Raw genomic sequence first — 17061 nt, 5'->3', positions numbered from 1 at the left:
AAAGAAAGGGAAAGAAGAAAATGCAGTTGAAACGAATAATAAAGATATTTAGAGAAGTTGATTTTTTTTTCTTTTTTTTTTTTTTGATTAAGATAGATAGATAGATAGATAGAATGACGACACTGAATTGATGATGATGGATAATGATGAATGAATGAATTCATCGGAGTTCCCAGGTCCCATACGTTGATTTTCTTAGTGGTGAATGGATGAATTTTTGTTGGGTATCAAAAATAGGAGTCCCCAAGAAGGGCAATAGTGTTACACAAGACAACAAAAATACTCGGGGACACTAAAAAAAAAAAAAAAAATGGGTGATGTAGTCATTTTGAAAAGCGCACATAAAAAAAAAAAAAACGCGACCCTAGTTGATTTTTTTTTCCTTTCTCTTCTTCTCTTTTTTTCTTTCTTTTTCCTTCAAAAAGTTCTTTTTTTTTCTCTCTCTATTATATATATATAATCATCATGGGTATTCTCGATATTGTTCCTGCTGGTGTCATTGTTGGTGACGATCTTCGTAAACTCTTTGAATACGGTAAAAAACTAATAATACAAATATATATATATATATTTTCATCATCATTATTATTATGATTATTAACAAACATTTCTTCTTTTTTTTTAAAAAAAAAAACAAAATAGCTCGTGAACATAAGTTTGCTATTCCTGCCATTAACTGTACTTCTACTAGGTAAATAATCATATTATATTTTGTTGTTGGGGACCAAAAAGGATGATAAAAGAAAGTGCGGGGGATCACGCGGAGTTCAAGTGGATACTGATCAATGATATAATCTTATTATCTTAGCACCATCAATGCTGCTCTTGAAGCTGCTCGTGATATCAAATCTCCTATCATCATTCAATTCTCCAATGGTGGTGCCGCTTATATTGCCGGTAAGGGTTTGAGTAACAAGAATCAAGAAGCCTCTGTTATCGGTGCCGTTGCTGGTGCTCAAGTAAGTCATTTTTTAATAAAAAAATAAAATGAAAGGTACTCATATTATTATTATTATTCTTTTAGTATGTCCGTGCTGTCGCTAAGGCTTACGGTATTCCTGTTGTTCTTCACTCTGATCACTGTGCCAAGAAGCTTCTCCCTTGGTTCGATGGTAAGTTAAAAAAAAGAAAAGAAAATTGTTGGTGATCAATAGTGAATAATAACAAATTTATATTTTTAGGTATGCTTGCTGCTGATGAAGAATACTTCAAGGCCAATGGTGTTCCTTTGTTCTCCTCTCACATGTTGGATCTTTCTGAAGAAAGTAAGGAAGAAAACATTGAAATCTGTCTCAAGTACCTCAAGCGTATGGCACCTATGGGATGTTTGTTGGAAATGGAAATTGGTATCACTGGTGGTGAAGAAGATGGTGTTAACAACGAAGATGTTGACAATGCTGCTCTTTACACTCAACCTGAAGATATCTGGGATATCTATCAAGCTTTCTCCAAGGTCACTGATCTTTTCTCCATTGCTGCGTAAGTATAATATAATAAGAGTGTGTTAGAAAGGTTTATTCAATGGATTTTTTTATTTTATTAGTGCCTTTGGTAATGTCCATGGTGTTTATAAACCTGGTAACGTTCACCTTCATCCTGAATTGTTGGAAAAACATCAAGCTTACGTTGCCAAGCAACTTGGTGGTGAACAAACCAAGCCTGTGTACTTTGTCTTCCATGGTGGTTCTGGTTCTACTGAACAAGAAATTGCTACCGCTGTTAGCAATGGTGTTGTCAAGATGAACGTTGATACTGATACTCAATGGGCTTATTGGGTTGGTTTGAAGAACTACTATGAAGAAAAGAAGGATTACCTCCAAGCTCAAGTTGGTAACCCTGATGGTGCTGATAAACCCAACAAGAAGTACTATGATCCTCGTGTGTTTATTCGGGAAGCTGAAAAGACTATGATCAAGCGTGTCCAACAAGCTTGCAAGGATTTGGGAAATGTTGACGTTTTGTAAATAGATAATTATAGTTTTTAGTCGTTCTCTTTTTTTTTTTAGTTTTAGTTTTTTCTTAGTCATTAGTAGTTACTATTTATGAAATAAAAATATCCAAATGAATCATCAATGTTTGTTTTTTTTTTTTTTTACTTTATTATTGTAGTATGGACTTTGCATCACAAAGAATTTATTTAGGATCGTTTTATTTGAATAGGATGCATAAACAATTATTGCCTTTTATGAAATCTTGACAGAAATCGATTCAATGGTTACACGTACGTGTCATTTTTCTACAAACACTTAACAACTTGTCATGTTATGTTATATTTTTTATTCTGGAATGGATCATGTGTGTATATAAGAAAAAGGATTGTGACATTATACTGTAGCAACATCTTCATATAGCCATCGTTCATTTCTATCATCACATATATTTAGACTACGCTTCTTCCCCTTTTTTTCTTTTTTTTTTTTTCTACAATATATAATTATTTTCTTTTTACTTTTCCTTTTTTTAAAAAAAAAAAACAGAATTTCTCCTTTCTTCCCTCTTTTTTTTTTTAAAAAAAAAAGAAAATCTCCTTTGTATGACTCCCACTACTGCCCCCAGTATATTAATAAAAAACCAATTACTATTATTTTTCTTCTACTTCCTATTATTTCATGTCATTGAATCAACATGGATACCATTAGATCTGGAATCTCATTTCAACCATCGTGCTTTTGGTCAAGATGCCAATGTCGATGGTCTTGGACAACACTATATACCCAAACAGAATGAACCTAAACAATTGATGGTAGGTGTGCCTTTCAAGAATGCCATTGACGGGATTCAAAACGACAATATATGTATCCAAGGGACCGATCAATCATGGATTCAATTATCACAACAACAATCAATGGGTGCGCTTTATCTCTTGGTATCCTCTTCTCATGGTCCCGTAGTGACTGATATCCAGGTCAAATATCAAGATGATTCCGTTTCCGTGTCTCGTTTGGTCATCCCTGATTGGCAACAAGAACAAGATCCTCATCAAGTGGAAAAATGGGAGATGATCACTCGTCCTGTTTCCAACTCTCAACAACTTGGTGGACTTTATTCCATACCAGTGTACCTTGATCCGGCCAAAACTCCAATTTCTTTGATGATCACCATTCCATCCGTCCTTTCCACTTCCTCTTTTTCCCGGGGTAATAATGGTAATATTCAGAAAGAAACAAAAACAACAACTACGACAGGACTATTTGCACCTTCCATTCATGTGTTTGCCGCCACCGTCATGACAAGTACAAACGCATTACAGATGACGGCCGCACGTGCTACTCGACGTTTTTGGAATCAAGATGCAGCTTTGATCCCGGTATTATTAGTCCGTCTTCACAACATTGGTCCTTTGGCTATGATGACACCTATTTCCGTGACAGCTACAAGTCGTTCTATCCGAACTATTCATCCTGGTTCACTTGATCATTTGGCTCCTGGACATGTTGCTTCTTTGGATATTGGTATTGAAGTGGCTCCTATGAATGATGATATGGATAATATACGTATTCAAGTCATCACAGCAGATAAGATCATTTTGGACGAAACGATTCAACTCTCATTATCACTTTATCATTCTGAACCTTATGAACCAACCAAAACGTAAAAAAAAAAAAAAAAAAAAAAAAAAAAAATCACAGGAACAAGGACAGTTGACATAAATTTTTATTTAATAGCTCATTACAACAACATCAGGCGCCAACGTGGTATCAACAAGCTAAATTTGGGATTTTTATTCATTGGGGTTTATATAGTATACCGGCATGGGCACCGGTCGGCAAGGAATATGCTGAATGGTATTGGTGGCAAATGAATCATCCCGACGACCCTACTTTTGATCATCATCGTCAACGTTTTGGAACAGCCTTTGCTTATGATGATTTTATTCCAATGTGGCAACCTACATCTTTTGATCCTCGTACTTGGTTGGATTTGATTAATACGTCAAGAGCCAAATATTTTGTGTTCACTGCTAAACATCATGATGGGTTTGCTTTATTTGATACGTAAGTCCTTAAAGAAAAATATTAAAAAGGTGAAGAAACGTGACCTGCTGACACACACGCACACACGCACACACAAAAAAACTGACTGACTGACTGACTGACTGACCGTCATGGTCTTTTTTTTTTTTTTTTTTTTTTTAGCAAAGTAACAAATAGGTCATCGGTCCAACTGCAACCTCATCGTGATTTTGTTCATGATTTGATCAATACTTCGAAAGAATACTATCCACATCTGAAACGAGGCATTTACTGCAAGTCAAAAGAACAAGAACAAAGATCATGTGATCACATGGTTATACTTTGATCTATACTAATTCTCATTTTTTTTTATAGTCTCCATGCCAGAATGGTATCATCCAAGTTATCATGACAATGATCTTTCTGATTGGCACGGTCCTCCTTTTAATCCATATACCAAGCAAGAGATCCCTTACACTGGTAGTCCTCCCATTCATGATTTTGTAAATGAATTGCAACTACCTCAGCTAGAAGAATTGGTCAACAATTATGAACCTGATATAATTTGGTAATCTTTTTCTTTTTATTTATTTTTATAAAGAAGATGGGACAGTCAAGTTCATTCTTTTTTTTTTTTAATGATGCATTAGGTGTGATATTGGTGGGATCAATAATTCATCCATGTGGCAAGCGAAATATTATAATCAGGCAACAAAACAAAATCGTCAAGTCACTATCAATGATCGTTGTGGGAATGGGATTTCTGATTTTACGACTTTGGAATATCAAGAAACATCGACTCCTCCTCCAAGATCTTGGGAAGCTACAAGAGGTATTGATCCACGATCATTTGGGTAAAATTAAAAAAAGAAAAAAAGACAAATGGGACGTGCCTCTTGGTCTTTTTTTTTTTTTTGTCGCAAAATCTGACAAGTCTTTTTCTTTTCTTTTTTTTTTTTTTTTTTTTGTATGTCACTGATCTGATAAAGATTTAATCAAGCTACGCCACCTGAAGATTATGCAAGCAGCACACAGTTGATCCATGAACTAATAGATGCAGCATCGATGGGTGGAAACTTTTTATTGAACATTGGACCGACATCTACAGGTGATATTTTTCATACGATGGTGGAAAGATTGCATGATATAGGTGCTTGGTTGGATCAAAATGGAATCAGTATATTCGATGCAGATCCTTATTGGATGACCACTCAAGACAAGGATGTTAGGTTTATGATGGGTCATCAAGGTAGTTTATTTTATATCATTGTATTGGACCGATCTGTCTTTATCCAGAACAACAACAACAAGGACAACCACCTGATGCTCAGAACACCACTTCCTTTACAATCATCAAGTACAATCACTTTACTGAATGGTCAAAACAACACGGCTTCTTTACCATGGACGACTGCCCTTGAACAACAGATCACTGTTTCCATCATCAACGATATTCCGAATATTCTATTGGATCAAAATCAACATGCCTGGGTGTTCAAGTGTATTCTATAGATTCACTTCCATTGAATGATATACCTTTTTACATATGTGTTCGTTTTTTACTTTTTGGACTTTCTCCTATCTCCTCCATTTTTTTTTTTTGTGCTATTATTTGCTTTATTTATTTATTTATTTATTGATAGTCTTTATTTCACCCAATCCTCCAATACTATTTCTCTATTTTGTATATATTATATAGGATTTTCCCTTTTTTTTCCTTTACAAACTGAAATATATATCCCCGTCTTTCTTTTTTTTTTTTTTTTATTCGTTGTATATTTTGAAATAAATTTTCTCTATCTTTTATATCGATTAACATCCATTCATGCCCATCATCATATCATCCCATGATTATAATACGAGAAGAATCAATCAATCAAACACTTTGCGTTTATTGAATACATACAAAGTAGAAAAAAAAAAGTCTATGCCGAATAATACGGACAACTACAAATCGATCAACGAAAAAATATGGATAAAGAAGACGGATCACATACAAAATTAGTCCTGTTTGATTCCAGAATCATTGACCAAATCTTGCCCTAGTTTCCATACAATCAATCCTGGTACAACGATCCATAATCCATTAGGAATCTTTTTAAAAAAAAATCAGTTTACGAATGCATTCAAGTGTATATATATACTTACAATCCATAAGAAGAAAAGATCAAAAAACGTGTTGTGGCCAATATGATGAAATCCAGAAAAGTATTCAATCAACCAATAGAGCACGGTCTTATTCAAGGTTAATAAAACTGCAGTAAATCCAAATAGGGTCACCTTGCGGGAATTGATAGGTTTGCTCAAGAGATACAAATATACCAAATTCATCGTACTTTCCACCAGATTCAAAAATGCTGATATAGATGGTAATTAAAATAAAAATAAATAAAAAAAAAAAATTTTTTTTGATATTTTACCTTGAGCACCAGTGAATCCATCATTTGCTTCTAATGCTTGAATACCATAGAAATGATCAATCTATAAAAAGATCAAAATAGGAGATTCATTTTTTGATCCCACTTTGTATTCCTCTCACTATTTACCTTTGCATACAAGTTGTAGGGTCGCCATACATAGTTCAAACTTCCTCCTTCCATACTATGAGGGCTATGATTTTGTTCAGACCGGGTTTTCAAGCATATATGTGAGTAAATGAGGAACCAATACATTAGTGAATCACAACCGCGCAGCATTTGCATACACACACACCCATATATACCGAGATCCTTTTTTATTATTGTTGTCATTATCTTACCGAAGTAAACAGTAGGCTGCATCCTAATAGAATCAATAAAAACCAAGTGAATAATATAGATCTGTCAAGTTTCATAACAATAGAAACAATAGCAACATCAGTATTCACTGCATTTACCCAATAGACAACAAGAGAACTGATAAGGAACCAAGCTCGAATCCAAGTAGAAGGAGTACTGGACATTATGAGGGGGAAAGAATAGAAATAGAAGAAAACCGTGAAACGAGAACAAAAAGAAGAAGAAAAAAAAAACGGAAACTAAAAACTTCAATATGGTGTCCAAATATGGAAATACTGGTTACAACTGAACCCAAAATTTCTCTTACTTTTTTTTTTCTTTTCCTTTTCCTTTCAGCAACTAAACTATTTCACACGTACACGCCTTCTATTTTATTTGTAAGACCCACTATGGTAAGTCCTTCAATATCATCGTCATTGTAAAAGAGAAACGACTGACAAAGTCTTTCCTCTTTTCTTTCCTTTTTTTTGATAGGTTTTACAGAATGAACGCACACCTCTTTTACAGAATGATGCCATCATTACTATGGATCAACAACAACAACGACAACAATTGATAAGAAAAAAGGAATCAAGAATAGTATCAGGAATATCTTGGATGTTATGTATCATTCTTTGGACTATTGCTATTACGGTCAATATCATTGGAGGTTTTTTTGTGGAAAAAATCTACTACTAATTATTCTTTATATACATATACCAAAATAAAATAAATAAACGATACTATATTTTTTTATTAACACTATCTACAATTTGAGCACAAATGGTTTGGAAAATGGGGAATAACTGAGATTGTTGGAAAGTATTGACATACGATCCTTCACCTTCTGTTTCAACTGCACTGGTAAAAGCTGGATCAATAGGAACTCGACCAAGGAACGGAATACTGTATTCTTTGGCCATAGATTCACCACCACCTGAGGAGAAGATATTAGTACAATCCTAACAAAAAAAAAAAGTAAGTATTCGTGTATGAGGAAAAAGGGATATGTTTTTTTTTAAAAAAAAAAAAAAAACTTACAGCACAATGAGGACAAATATAACCACTCATATTTTCAACCACACCAAGAATAGGTAATTTAACTTTTCTACAAAAAGAGAGTTCTTTACGCACATCGGCAACAGCAACTGCTTGAGGAGTAGTCACAATCACTGCACCATCAGGTTGAAAAGCTTTCAAATATTCAACTACACCAATATGTTCGTCTGAGGTGCCAGGTGGTGTATCGATCAATAAATAATCGAGATCTCCCCAATATACATCTTGAAGGAATTGTTTGATCATGGCTATCAAGAAAAAAGGAAAAACAATGGAATGAGAATTAAACTCTTTGTATATATATATAGAGTGAATTACCATTCTTTTTTGGACCACGCCATACTACTGAATCGTTCTTACTGGCCAAAAGGAATCCAATAGACATACAAGAAAGTCGTTGATGTTCATCAGCATAAACTGGTACCCAACTATCCAAAATATATATATATGTTATACTCTAACCTTTCTTTTGATTTTTTTTTTTTTTTTTTTTTTTACCCTTGTGAAGCTTGATGTACTTTTTTACCATCCAAACCCAACATACGAGGTATACTTGGTCCTGTAAGATCAACGTCCAATACACCGACTTTGAATCCTTTATCCACTAAACCAAGAGCTAGTTGTGTAGTCACCGAGGATTTACCAACACCACCTTTTCCAGAAAGTACGAGAATAATATGTTTGATATTTGATAAATTGATATCTGACATGATGACTATGTTGAAATAAAAGAAAAGAGAATAAAAAAAAAAAAAGAAGAATGAAGAAAAAAAAAAAAAAAAAAAAGAGATTAGTCAGAGACGGAATATGAAAATTCCATACTCACATACTTTTAGAAATGATATGATTAAGCAAACTGTATGAATAACCCAATCTAACCAATTAGAAAGAGAGTATATGATGATGCATGAATTGAATCATCCTGTTTTAAAAAAAATAATAATAGTTGTAACATTCAAACATCAAAAGAATATATTTAAAACAAAAAGATGACTGTCATGGATAGATGTATTCACTCATTTGTACAGAGTACCTGAGATTATGTTTTCAAGTGAAAGAAAAACAAAAAAGTGAAACAATAAAAGTCTCGGATAGTAAGGCAAAAAAAAAAAAAAAAAAAAATCACCGGGTAGGTACATTTGTTTTATTTTGCATATAAAGTACACTTACTATAAACGATGTGTCGGAAGATGATGTTTTTATCAAGTACTTTTTTTTCTTTCTTTCTTTCTTTTTTTTATTTCGCTTTTCTTTTCCTTCTTTATTTTTTATTTTTTTTTTCTTAAACGATGACAATTATTAAGAATATTTGCTGTATTGGTGCTGGTTATGTTGGTAAGTCTCCTCTTTTTTTTTTCATATATTTTTTAAACATACTTATTTTTGTCTTCATTTCCTTTTTTATTAGGTGGACCTACTTGTGCTGTAAGTCAATGAAGAATGAAGAGTAAAATATTTTTTTACTCATATTATTTATAAAATAGGTGATTGCATACAAATGTCCTGACATTAAGGTGACTATTGTTGATGTGAATCCAACACGTATTGCAGCCTGGAACTCGAATAAGCTTCCTATCTATGAACCTGGTTTGGACAAAGTGGTATTTGAACGACGAAACAAGAATTTATTTTTCTCTACCAATGTGGATGAAGCTATACAACAAGCCGATCTTATTTTTGTATCTGTCAATACACCAACCAAGAAATCGGGTATAGGAGCTGGTCGTGCAGCTGATCTCGCGTAAGTTTTTTTTTTCTCTTATTTTATTATTATTTATTAATATTTTTTTATTATTATTATTATTATAGATATGTGGAAAGTGCTACTCGTAGAATTGCTCAAGTAGCTAAATCATCCAAGATTGTGGTGGAAAAATCAACTGTACCTTGTCGTACAGCTCAAAGTATGCGTACTATCTTAGAAGCGAATGCTACCAAAGAAATTCATTTTGATATTCTATCGAATCCTGAATTCTTGGCGGAAGGAACGGCTATTCAAGACTTATTGACTCCAGATCGTGTATTGATTGGTGCATTACAAACACCTGAAGGAATGAAGGCTCAACAAGCATTGGCGGATATCTATATGCATTGGGTACCAAAAGATAAAGTGATTACTACTAATTTATGGTCATCAGAATTGTCAAAACTGGTAATTAAATATATTATTTTTTTTTCATATCTTATTATTGATTGATTGATTGATTGATTGATTGATTGATTAGGCTGCAAATGCTATGCTTGCTCAACGTATTTCATCAGTAAATGCCTTATCTGCTATTTGTGAAGCTACAGGTGCTGATGTGGATGAAGTGGCCTATGCTTGTGGTCGTGATAGTCGATTAGGATCCAAATTTCTCAAGGCCTCAGTTGGATTTGGTGGTTCATGTTTCCAAAAAGATATTTTAAACTTAGTCTACTTATCTGAAGAACTTAACCTTCCTGAAGTGGCTTCTTATTGGCATCAAGTAGTAGTGATGAATGAATATCAAAAGAAACGATTTGTACGCAACATCATCAGGACATTATTCAACACTATCACCAACAAAAAGATCGCGGTATTTGGATTTGCATTTAAGAAGGATACAGGAGATACACGGGAATCGGCTGCCATTACTTTAATCAAAGATTTTATTCAAGAGCAAGCGCATGTAGCCATCTATGATCCCAAGGTAGATGATGAACAAATCTTGATGGATCTTTCTGATTCTGGTGGTGTGGTGGATACTCGACCTCAAGTGGAAAAACATGTACAGATTTGTCGTAGTGCTTATGAAGCAGCTCAAGATGCTGATTGTGTAGTGATTGTGACTGAATGGGACGAATTCCGAGATGATCGATTGGATTATGGAAAGATATATGCTGGGATGCATAAACCTGCCTTTTTATTTGATGGTCGTTTACTTGTCAATGAATCTAAACTTCGTAAAATGGGATTCAAGGTCAACATCATAGGCAAAACTGAATTGGCTGGTACAGCATGAATTTTTTACTACTATAGATACACATTTGATTATTATTATTTTTTTAGTATAGATTCATTTTTATGTACATGAACTTCTGAGAATAAAAATTTTGCATCATTTTCATCAACACCCTCGGGTTCTTTTTTTTTTTTTTCTCTCTTTTCTCTCTCTCTTTCTCTCATTTTTATTTTTTCCATCTTATTTCATTTTTATACCCTTTTCATTATTAGACCAAAAAAAAAATAATAATAGTATCATATTACTAATATATTTTATACGATGTCTATGGACAATCGTCCTTGGCCTCTAGCTGATCAATTACCTACGCCATTATCAATATCACCTCAAGCGATTCATTCTTCTGTACTACAAGGCAAACCACAAGTAACCGACTTATCTCAAGACGGACATCAAGATAGAAAACGAAGTCGGGTCACCTCTTTACAACTTTGTTACTCAAGATCTTGGTTAGGAAAAGGTCATGTAGAAGAATATCATTTGACCTCGGCAGAAAAAGTACGACGAGCTATTGATACTGTAGTGGATAATGGATATGAACAAGTCGACTTGAGGTAAACATCTTCAACAATTAAAAAAAAAAACTCTCACGCTTTTACTTATCATGTATCCATATCTTTTATGTTTTCACTTTTTTTTTTTTTTGTTTACTCGATGGTCATTGTTTATCATTCATCTCGACTTTTTTTTCTTTTATACTTTCTTAGTCATTGTGACTTGGTTGAAATCCCTGATGGTATTGCTGAACTACAATATATTACTGTCCTGCGAAAAGATACTGTCAAAACTGCTTCTTTACAACTCTATTTATTCGCCAATCAATTGAAGACCTTGTCCCCGACGTTATTCCGACTTCAAAATCTTTCGGTGTTGAGTCTCCGTAAGTAGTTATGATCAAAAAAAAAAAATCACCTTTTTTTTTGAAGTATTAAAAATGTTTTTATATAGGTTGCAATGATTTGGATTATTTACCTCCAGAAATAGCTTTATTAGAAAACTTGGTTGAACTTTCTTTAGGCAACAACAATTTGGTAATTCAAATAAGAAAAAAAAAAATAAAAAAAAAGACATTCATTCATCTTTTTCTATAGACTTTTTTACCTTCAGAAATACGATCATTACCAAAATTAACATTACTATCTGTTTGTCCCAATCCTTTTTTGCAAAAACCAAAACCAAGGTCCAATGAACCATCATCACCAGCTTTCCCTTCTACCGTTGTCCGACCTGGATACGTTTGTCATACATTACCTAGTTTATTTGAATTGGCCAGCCGACAATATTTATCCATATCATCCAATCATCCTTCTTTTCTTCCTTGGGCTATTCAACAACGTCTTGATTCTGTTTCAAGTGTCAATCGATGTCAATATTGTCAACGTTATTTCTTGGAAGCAACAACTCAAGAAATGATTTGGATGGATATTATTAATGTGAAAATGGTGCCTTTACTTTATCGATTTTGTTCCATGGCTTGCTCTCAACAATTGCTCTTGGAATAGATAGTTTTTTTTTTTTTTGTTTGTTTAGTTTTTTAATATTTTATACCTGATTATATTCCCTCTTCACCGTTTTTTTGCATTGTCTATAGTATTCTTTTTCTTTTTTTTTTTTTCAAATAAAACTTATTTTTTTTCTTGTTATCTCTCCTTGGCCAATCATATGGATGGATGCATGGGATCATTAGGACTTTAAAATAATGGTCTGAGCCAATCAAATGGCTTGATTCAGCTATAAGTTGAACATAATTCTCTGAACAAAGATTGTTCCTCCTCTTTTCCTCATTATCAAATTTTGATCCCAATGTAAGTACCTTGTCCGGTGAATTCTACCGGATTTTTTTTTTTTGAATCTTTTGCTCTCCGCAGAAAAAAAAAAAACTTTTCTCTTTTTTTTACTCACCATTGTATTCTTTAGGGCCAATCTTACTATTCAAAAACGCTTAGCAGCTCAAGTTCTCAAGTGTGGTCAACGCAAGATTTGGTTAGATCCTAATGAAGTGAATGAAATTGCCAATGCTAACTCTCGTAAGTTTTTTTTTTTTTAAAAAAAAAAAAAAAAGAGGAAAGACTTAACCTTATTATTATTATTTTTCTTTTTTGTAGGTGCCAATATTCGCAAGTTAGTTAAAGATGGTTTGGTGATCCGTAAACCTGAAATTGGTGTATCTCGATTCCGAGTACGTGAACGTCATGAAGCCAAACGTCTAGGTCGTCATATGGGCCATGGTAAACGCAAAGGTACAGCCAATGCTCGTATGTCCCATCAAGTGGTTTGGATGCGTCGCATGCGTGTGCTGCGTCGTCTTCTCCGCAAGTACAGAGAAGCTGGTAAAATTGACAAACATCTTTATCATACTTTGTACCTTCGCAGCAAGGGTAACTGTTTCAAGAACAAGCGTGTATTGATGGAATTCATTCACAAGGCCAAGGCTGAACAAATCCGCTCCAAGAATCTCTCTGAACAAGCTGCTGCTCTCCGTGCAAAGAACAAAGCCATGCGTGCTCGTAAGGCTGAAAAGAAGTCTGCTGTCAAGGTTCTTTAGTCAACATATCCCCCTCCTTTTTTATTATTTTATTCTACTTGGATGATTCAATAAAAATATAAAATACTTTCTTTTCTTTTTGTACATATTATTCTATAAGTTTTTTTTTTTTTTTGTTATTTGATTGTTATTAGTGAGGGAAATACAACATGTGATGGTAACTTAATTTCTATTTTAGGGAATGGATACTGTTGCCGCAGAAATCAACTGTTGCCGCAGAAATCATTGTATTTTAGAAAAACAGGGGTGTAGAACATAAGTAGTAAATAGAAAAAAAAAATCAATAGAAGATGGTGGTGCATCATTCATCTAGGGAAAATCTGTTATTTTCGAGATTCATACCCTCTTTTTTTTTTTCAATCATCAACCATCCACTTCACAACATCTATTTCACCTATCCTCAAAAAGTAAGAAGAACTATCACAAATATGATCAAACCAATAAGCCTCTAATAACAGCAGGAAAAACATAGACAAAAGAGTCAGAAGAATGATAATAAAACTAATATATACAAAATCAAGAGTCTACACTACATTCATCAACTAAAGCTATACTACAACGAATATATTACTACTATAATCGACGATCGGGTGAATCTTCACTATCTCGTACCACAGCTACAACCACACTGATATCATCCACTTTTCCACCCTATTCATAGAAGAAAAAGAGAATATGATGAGAACATTCCATTCATATTATAAAGATGACTTATTACCTGGTAGTAAAACCCTTCATGGATTGCCCTTGTTTGGAATGGACTATCGATATTTCGTCGGTTGTCACTGACTACCTTGGCTCGATTGGCAAGAGCGTCAGACAAACGTTGAGGTTCAAATTGTAAAGTTTTGTTCATACCAGGTAAAATATAAGGTGCCACTTGCGCTTCAATAATTGATAAGATTTCCTTATCAAAGAGATTATCATAAAGTCCATCACTACCCATAATGATGATGTCGTTTTTTTCCACCTTTACATTAAACACCTAATCAAAAAAAAAAAAAAAAAAAGAATTTAAATTAATAAAGATCATCAACTTTTTTTTTTTTTTTTTTTTTTTTTTTTTTTTTTTACCTGAGCATCCTTGGGTTGATCCGGCGAGCCAGTACCAAGTTGATAAGGAAAATTGAATGAATGTTGTTGTTCTTCACTTCGAAATATATAATTGTTATGTCTTATCACTGATATACCACAATCACCAAGATTTGCGATCCTTAATTCGTCATGTCGTAAAATGGCAAGACAAGCTGTACATGATCCAACAATGCCCTATCCAAAAAAAAAAAAAAAATGAATATATAATAGATACAGTTTAAAATCAACCTACCTCTTTTTCTGCTTCTAATAAACTGGCTTCATAACTCTTTTGTAAAATTTGAACAGGATCCACATCATCATAGTGATAAAAACAAGGGTCATCCACGTTGTCATAACGTTCCAATTCCAAATAAGCGTGGTGCATCAATTGTCGTGCAAATAAGGCAGGATCGGCAGCTAGAAGAAGAAGAAAAAATAGAAAGGAAAAAAAAAAATGAGACAAGGAGAAAAAGAAAGAAGGAGACAAAAAAAAGAAAGAAAGAAAGGAGGAAGTAAATAGTCAATATTATATATATATTGCTTACCTTGAGAACTAGACCAACCACCTACACCATCACTAATACCAAAGGAATCACATCGTGTAAAGAAAGCATCTTCCCCCATTTGTTCACTGTAAAAATGTTGCTGCGGAGGATGATATGGCCGTCGTTTCTTTTGTTGTCGTCGTTTGGCAAAACCAGAAGCACCATGAGCAAAGATATAATCAGGTTTCTTGATCTTTTCATTAGCTGCAAAAAAGTCATAGATAGGTAAAGGTTGTAAATGTCTTTGAGAAAAATGGAATTGAGATGTTCTTGGTGATTCATACTCTTCAACTAATGATGCTGTATGTACTTGTCGTTTGTTTGACGTATATGTTTCGGATGAGGTGGAAAAAGTAGAAGAAGAAAATGAAGGCTGTTGATAAGGTCGTATGATGGCAGGAAGAACCGTTCGACTTGATAAAGACGATCTGAATACCAAAGGTTCCAATTGTTTACTCACCACAGTTAAATGATTTTTGGAATACATATCCAAAATAAATGTATTAATATCGTTGTATTAAAAAAATGGAAAAAGAGAAAGGGAAAAAGGGAAAATGATAAGAGGAAAAAAAAAAATAGAAGAGTGGAGGAATTAGACAGGAAAAAAAAAAGAAAAGACGACGGACTTGAAAAAATAAAAAAAAAAATAAACCAAGCAATTTGGTGATTGGGCAAAAGGCGTATTATGCGTTAATGGGGTGTACAAACACACACACAAAAAAAAAAAGGATAAATAATTGACCGTCCGGAAGGAAATTCCCATTTTCTGTGCAAAGGATGTATTAATAATGAAAGGATCAATATGACCAATAATAACATTTTTTATTATTTTATTATCCTTACATAAAAGGAGATTTAGTTCTATGACTATAAATGGATGATCGTTAAATGATGGATAGACAGATGAATAATGATGATGTTGAAAAATAAGGTATTTCTATCAATACATTGTTTAAGGGAAAAAAAAAAGACAAACCCTTGACAACTCCATCCCTTCAAATAGTCAGTACTCTTTTTATAAACAACAATTTTTTATTGTATCTAATGGATAGATCCATCCCCACAATATTTATTCTCATGGCAGACAAAGTAAAGAAAATAAAAAAAAAAGGGACAGTCATGAGGGAGTTCATCCACGCGCACGCACACACACACACATATATATAAAAAATAAAATCAAAAGATTTCCCAAAAAGGAGATAGATCATACCGTTCTTAGGAGTTCGGTTCAAATGGGATACAGTATAATGAGATTCTATTGAAAAACGTGTAAGTGTTTCTTATTTTAATCATAGATATAAATAAAATAAAATAAAAACATGTTCAAACCACTTATTAATGTACACATACTTGATTTTTTTTTTTTCATCGATGATTATTATTACTACTGTTTTTTTTTGAGGGGTTAATATCCTTGACTACCATTTAAAGTGAGATGGACGGGATTTGAAATCTGCATGAACTCTTTTCTTTAACTACATCAGATTTGATGTTGCATGAACGAAAAAAAAAAAACCGCACTGCTTCTATCATAACAGAATAGGAGTGAATTCAAAAAAAAAAAGGAGTAAAAGGGATAAAGGAGCTTGTGTTACAAAAAAAAAACGAAGGAAAAAAAAACGGACTGAATGATACTAAAAAGAATGACATAAATGATCACTATGTTTTGAAATTATATCATCGTTATTATTATTATTATTATCCTTGATTCATATTCCGCCATCATCCTTTTTATATATGATCTATCGAATGGAAGAAAGAAAGAAAAAAAAGGGGGGAATCTCTAGTTACGGGATTTGAAATGGCTTACAGGAGGGAGAGAGAGAGAGAGAAAGAAAGAATATTATATAAATAGAGATTGTCACTCTTCATAGGGTTAAAAAAAAAAAAAAAAAAAGGTCAATAGGAATGACATGTTTTTATTTTCATAGTAAAAAAACGTTGAATCAAGGCCATGAGAAAGAAAATAAATAAAAAAAAAAAAAACAAGGATCAAGGAGAGAAAAAAAAAGATACAAGAGAGTATAAAAGACGACAATTATACTATATAAAGGGGGAGGAGGAAGCAAAAAGAAGGGGGGGGAAAGAGAAAGAGAAAAAAAAAAGACATAAAGAGGTATTTACTGTTATTTTCTTTTTTTT

General features: G+C 33.2%; 9 protein-coding genes across 9 annotated transcripts; 6 read left to right on the top strand and 3 right to left on the bottom strand.

Annotated features, from left to right (window-relative positions):
* Positions 1-275: 275 nt before the first annotated feature.
* BX664DRAFT_358248 (fructose-bisphosphate aldolase, class II) lies at positions 276-2071 on the top strand. The gene is made up of 6 exons (XM_051548018.1): positions 276-535; positions 643-691; positions 809-959; positions 1025-1112; positions 1182-1479; positions 1544-2071. The coding sequence occupies exons 1-6, from the start codon at positions 466-468 to the stop codon at positions 1962-1964; spliced, it is 1077 nt and encodes a 358-aa protein (XP_051402321.1). The 5' UTR covers positions 276-465; the 3' UTR covers positions 1965-2071.
* Positions 2072-2524: 453 nt separating this feature from the next.
* On the top strand, positions 2525-5465 carry BX664DRAFT_295812 (glycoside hydrolase superfamily; the record flags this gene model as incomplete). The annotated part of the gene is made up of 6 exons (XM_051542172.1): positions 2525-3591; positions 3666-3995; positions 4137-4276; positions 4329-4521; positions 4604-4807; positions 4943-5465. The coding sequence occupies exons 1-6, from the start codon at positions 2534-2536 to the stop codon at positions 5463-5465; spliced, it is 2448 nt and encodes an 815-aa protein (XP_051402320.1). The 5' UTR covers positions 2525-2533.
* A 321-nt stretch (positions 5466-5786) lies between these two features.
* Positions 5787-6927, bottom strand: BX664DRAFT_330782 (uncharacterized protein). Its single transcript, XM_051545030.1, has 6 exons — positions 6829-6927; positions 6712-6734; positions 6500-6563; positions 6374-6434; positions 6102-6310; positions 5787-6047 (listed from the first exon to the last, which is right to left on the bottom strand). Exons 1-6 carry the CDS (start codon positions 6892-6894, stop codon positions 5955-5957), a joined length of 516 nt encoding a protein of 171 aa, XP_051402319.1. The 5' UTR covers positions 6895-6927; the 3' UTR covers positions 5787-5954.
* A 56-nt stretch (positions 6928-6983) lies between these two features.
* Positions 6984-7456, top strand: BX664DRAFT_358245 (uncharacterized protein; the record flags this gene model as incomplete). The annotated part of the gene is made up of 3 exons (XM_051548017.1): positions 6984-7008; positions 7067-7122; positions 7205-7456. The coding sequence occupies 3 exons, from the start codon at positions 6984-6986 to the stop codon at positions 7406-7408; spliced, it is 285 nt and encodes a 94-aa protein (XP_051402318.1). The 3' UTR covers positions 7409-7456.
* Positions 7457-7660: 204 nt separating this feature from the next.
* Positions 7661-8478, bottom strand: BX664DRAFT_261466 (cytosolic Fe-S cluster assembly factor CFD1; the record flags this gene model as incomplete). The annotated part of the gene is made up of 3 exons (XM_051540681.1): positions 7661-8016; positions 8087-8196; positions 8267-8478. The coding sequence occupies 3 exons, from the start codon at positions 8476-8478 to the stop codon at positions 7661-7663; spliced, it is 678 nt and encodes a 225-aa protein (XP_051402317.1).
* A 579-nt stretch (positions 8479-9057) lies between these two features.
* On the top strand, positions 9058-10847 carry BX664DRAFT_295805 (UDP-glucose/GDP-mannose dehydrogenase family, NAD binding domain-containing protein; the record flags this gene model as incomplete). Its single annotated transcript, XM_051542171.1, has 5 exons — positions 9058-9103; positions 9177-9193; positions 9253-9509; positions 9578-9920; positions 9994-10847. The coding sequence occupies 5 exons, from the start codon at positions 9058-9060 to the stop codon at positions 10750-10752; spliced, it is 1422 nt and encodes a 473-aa protein (XP_051402316.1). The 3' UTR covers positions 10753-10847.
* Positions 10848-10888: 41 nt separating this feature from the next.
* Positions 10889-12280, top strand: BX664DRAFT_330778 (uncharacterized protein). Its single transcript, XM_051545029.1, has 4 exons — positions 10889-11306; positions 11460-11632; positions 11701-11783; positions 11844-12280. Exons 1-4 carry the CDS (start codon positions 11014-11016, stop codon positions 12252-12254), a joined length of 960 nt encoding a protein of 319 aa, XP_051402315.1. The 5' UTR covers positions 10889-11013; the 3' UTR covers positions 12255-12280.
* An 87-nt stretch (positions 12281-12367) lies between these two features.
* BX664DRAFT_295802 (ribosomal protein L19/L19e domain-containing protein) lies at positions 12368-13297 on the top strand (the record flags this gene model as incomplete). Its single annotated transcript, XM_051542170.1, has 3 exons — positions 12368-12557; positions 12670-12779; positions 12858-13297. Coding segments are annotated over exons 1-3 (552 nt in total). The 5' UTR covers positions 12368-12555.
* Positions 13298-13815: 518 nt separating this feature from the next.
* On the bottom strand, positions 13816-15550 carry BX664DRAFT_330771 (phosphatase 2C-like domain-containing protein). The gene is made up of 5 exons (XM_051545028.1): positions 14920-15550; positions 14625-14791; positions 14372-14566; positions 14016-14282; positions 13816-13948 (listed from the first exon to the last, which is right to left on the bottom strand). Exons 1-5 carry the CDS (start codon positions 15404-15406, stop codon positions 13871-13873), a joined length of 1194 nt encoding a protein of 397 aa, XP_051402313.1. The 5' UTR covers positions 15407-15550; the 3' UTR covers positions 13816-13870.
* Between the last annotated feature and the right edge of the window lie 1511 nt (positions 15551-17061).

The sequence above is a fragment of the Halteromyces radiatus genome, assembly GCF_025201355.1.
Source record: "Halteromyces radiatus strain CBS 162.75 chromosome Unknown BX664scaffold_3, whole genome shotgun sequence".
NCBI lineage: Eukaryota > Fungi > Mucoromycota > Mucoromycetes > Mucorales > Cunninghamellaceae > Halteromyces > Halteromyces radiatus.
The sequence above is the reverse complement of the archived record's forward strand: the minus strand, read 5'-3'. Positions and strand labels throughout refer to the sequence as shown.

Bases quoted from the DNA above. Each gene is read 5' to 3' on its own strand.
- BX664DRAFT_358248 (XM_051548018.1), top strand. From the start codon at position 466: ATGGGTATTCTCGATATTGTTCCTGCTGGTGTCATTGTTGGTGACGAT. The intron at 960-1,024 runs GTAAGTCATTTT...TTATTCTTTTAG, and splicing joins GTGCCGTTGCTGGTGCTCAA to TATGTCCGTGCTGTCGCTAA. The intron at 1,113-1,181 runs GTAAGTTAAAAA...TTATATTTTTAG, and splicing joins GCTTCTCCCTTGGTTCGATG to GTATGCTTGCTGCTGATGAA.
- BX664DRAFT_330782 (XM_051545030.1), bottom strand. From the start codon at position 6,894: ATGTCCAGTACTCCTTCTACTTGGATTCGAGCTTGGTTCCTTATCAGT. The intron at 6,435-6,499 runs GTAAATAGTGAG...ATCTTTTTATAG, and splicing joins CCTACAACTTGTATGCAAAG to ATTGATCATTTCTATGGTAT. The intron at 6,048-6,101 runs GTAAGTATATAT...TTTTTTAAAAAG, and splicing joins ATCTTTTCTTCTTATGGATT to ATTCCTAATGGATTATGGAT.
- BX664DRAFT_330778 (XM_051545029.1), top strand. From the start codon at position 11,014: ATGTCTATGGACAATCGTCCTTGGCCTCTAGCTGATCAATTACCTACG. The intron at 11,307-11,459 runs GTAAACATCTTC...ATACTTTCTTAG, and splicing joins TATGAACAAGTCGACTTGAG to TCATTGTGACTTGGTTGAAA. The intron at 11,784-11,843 runs GTAATTCAAATA...CTTTTTCTATAG, and splicing joins CTTTAGGCAACAACAATTTG to ACTTTTTTACCTTCAGAAAT.
- BX664DRAFT_330771 (XM_051545028.1), bottom strand. From the start codon at position 15,406: ATGTATTCCAAAAATCATTTAACTGTGGTGAGTAAACAATTGGAACCT. The intron at 14,567-14,624 runs GTAGGTTGATTT...TTTTTTGGATAG, and splicing joins TATTAGAAGCAGAAAAAGAG to GGCATTGTTGGATCATGTAC. The intron at 14,283-14,371 runs GTAAAAAAAAAA...TTTTTTGATTAG, and splicing joins ATCAACCCAAGGATGCTCAG to GTGTTTAATGTAAAGGTGGA.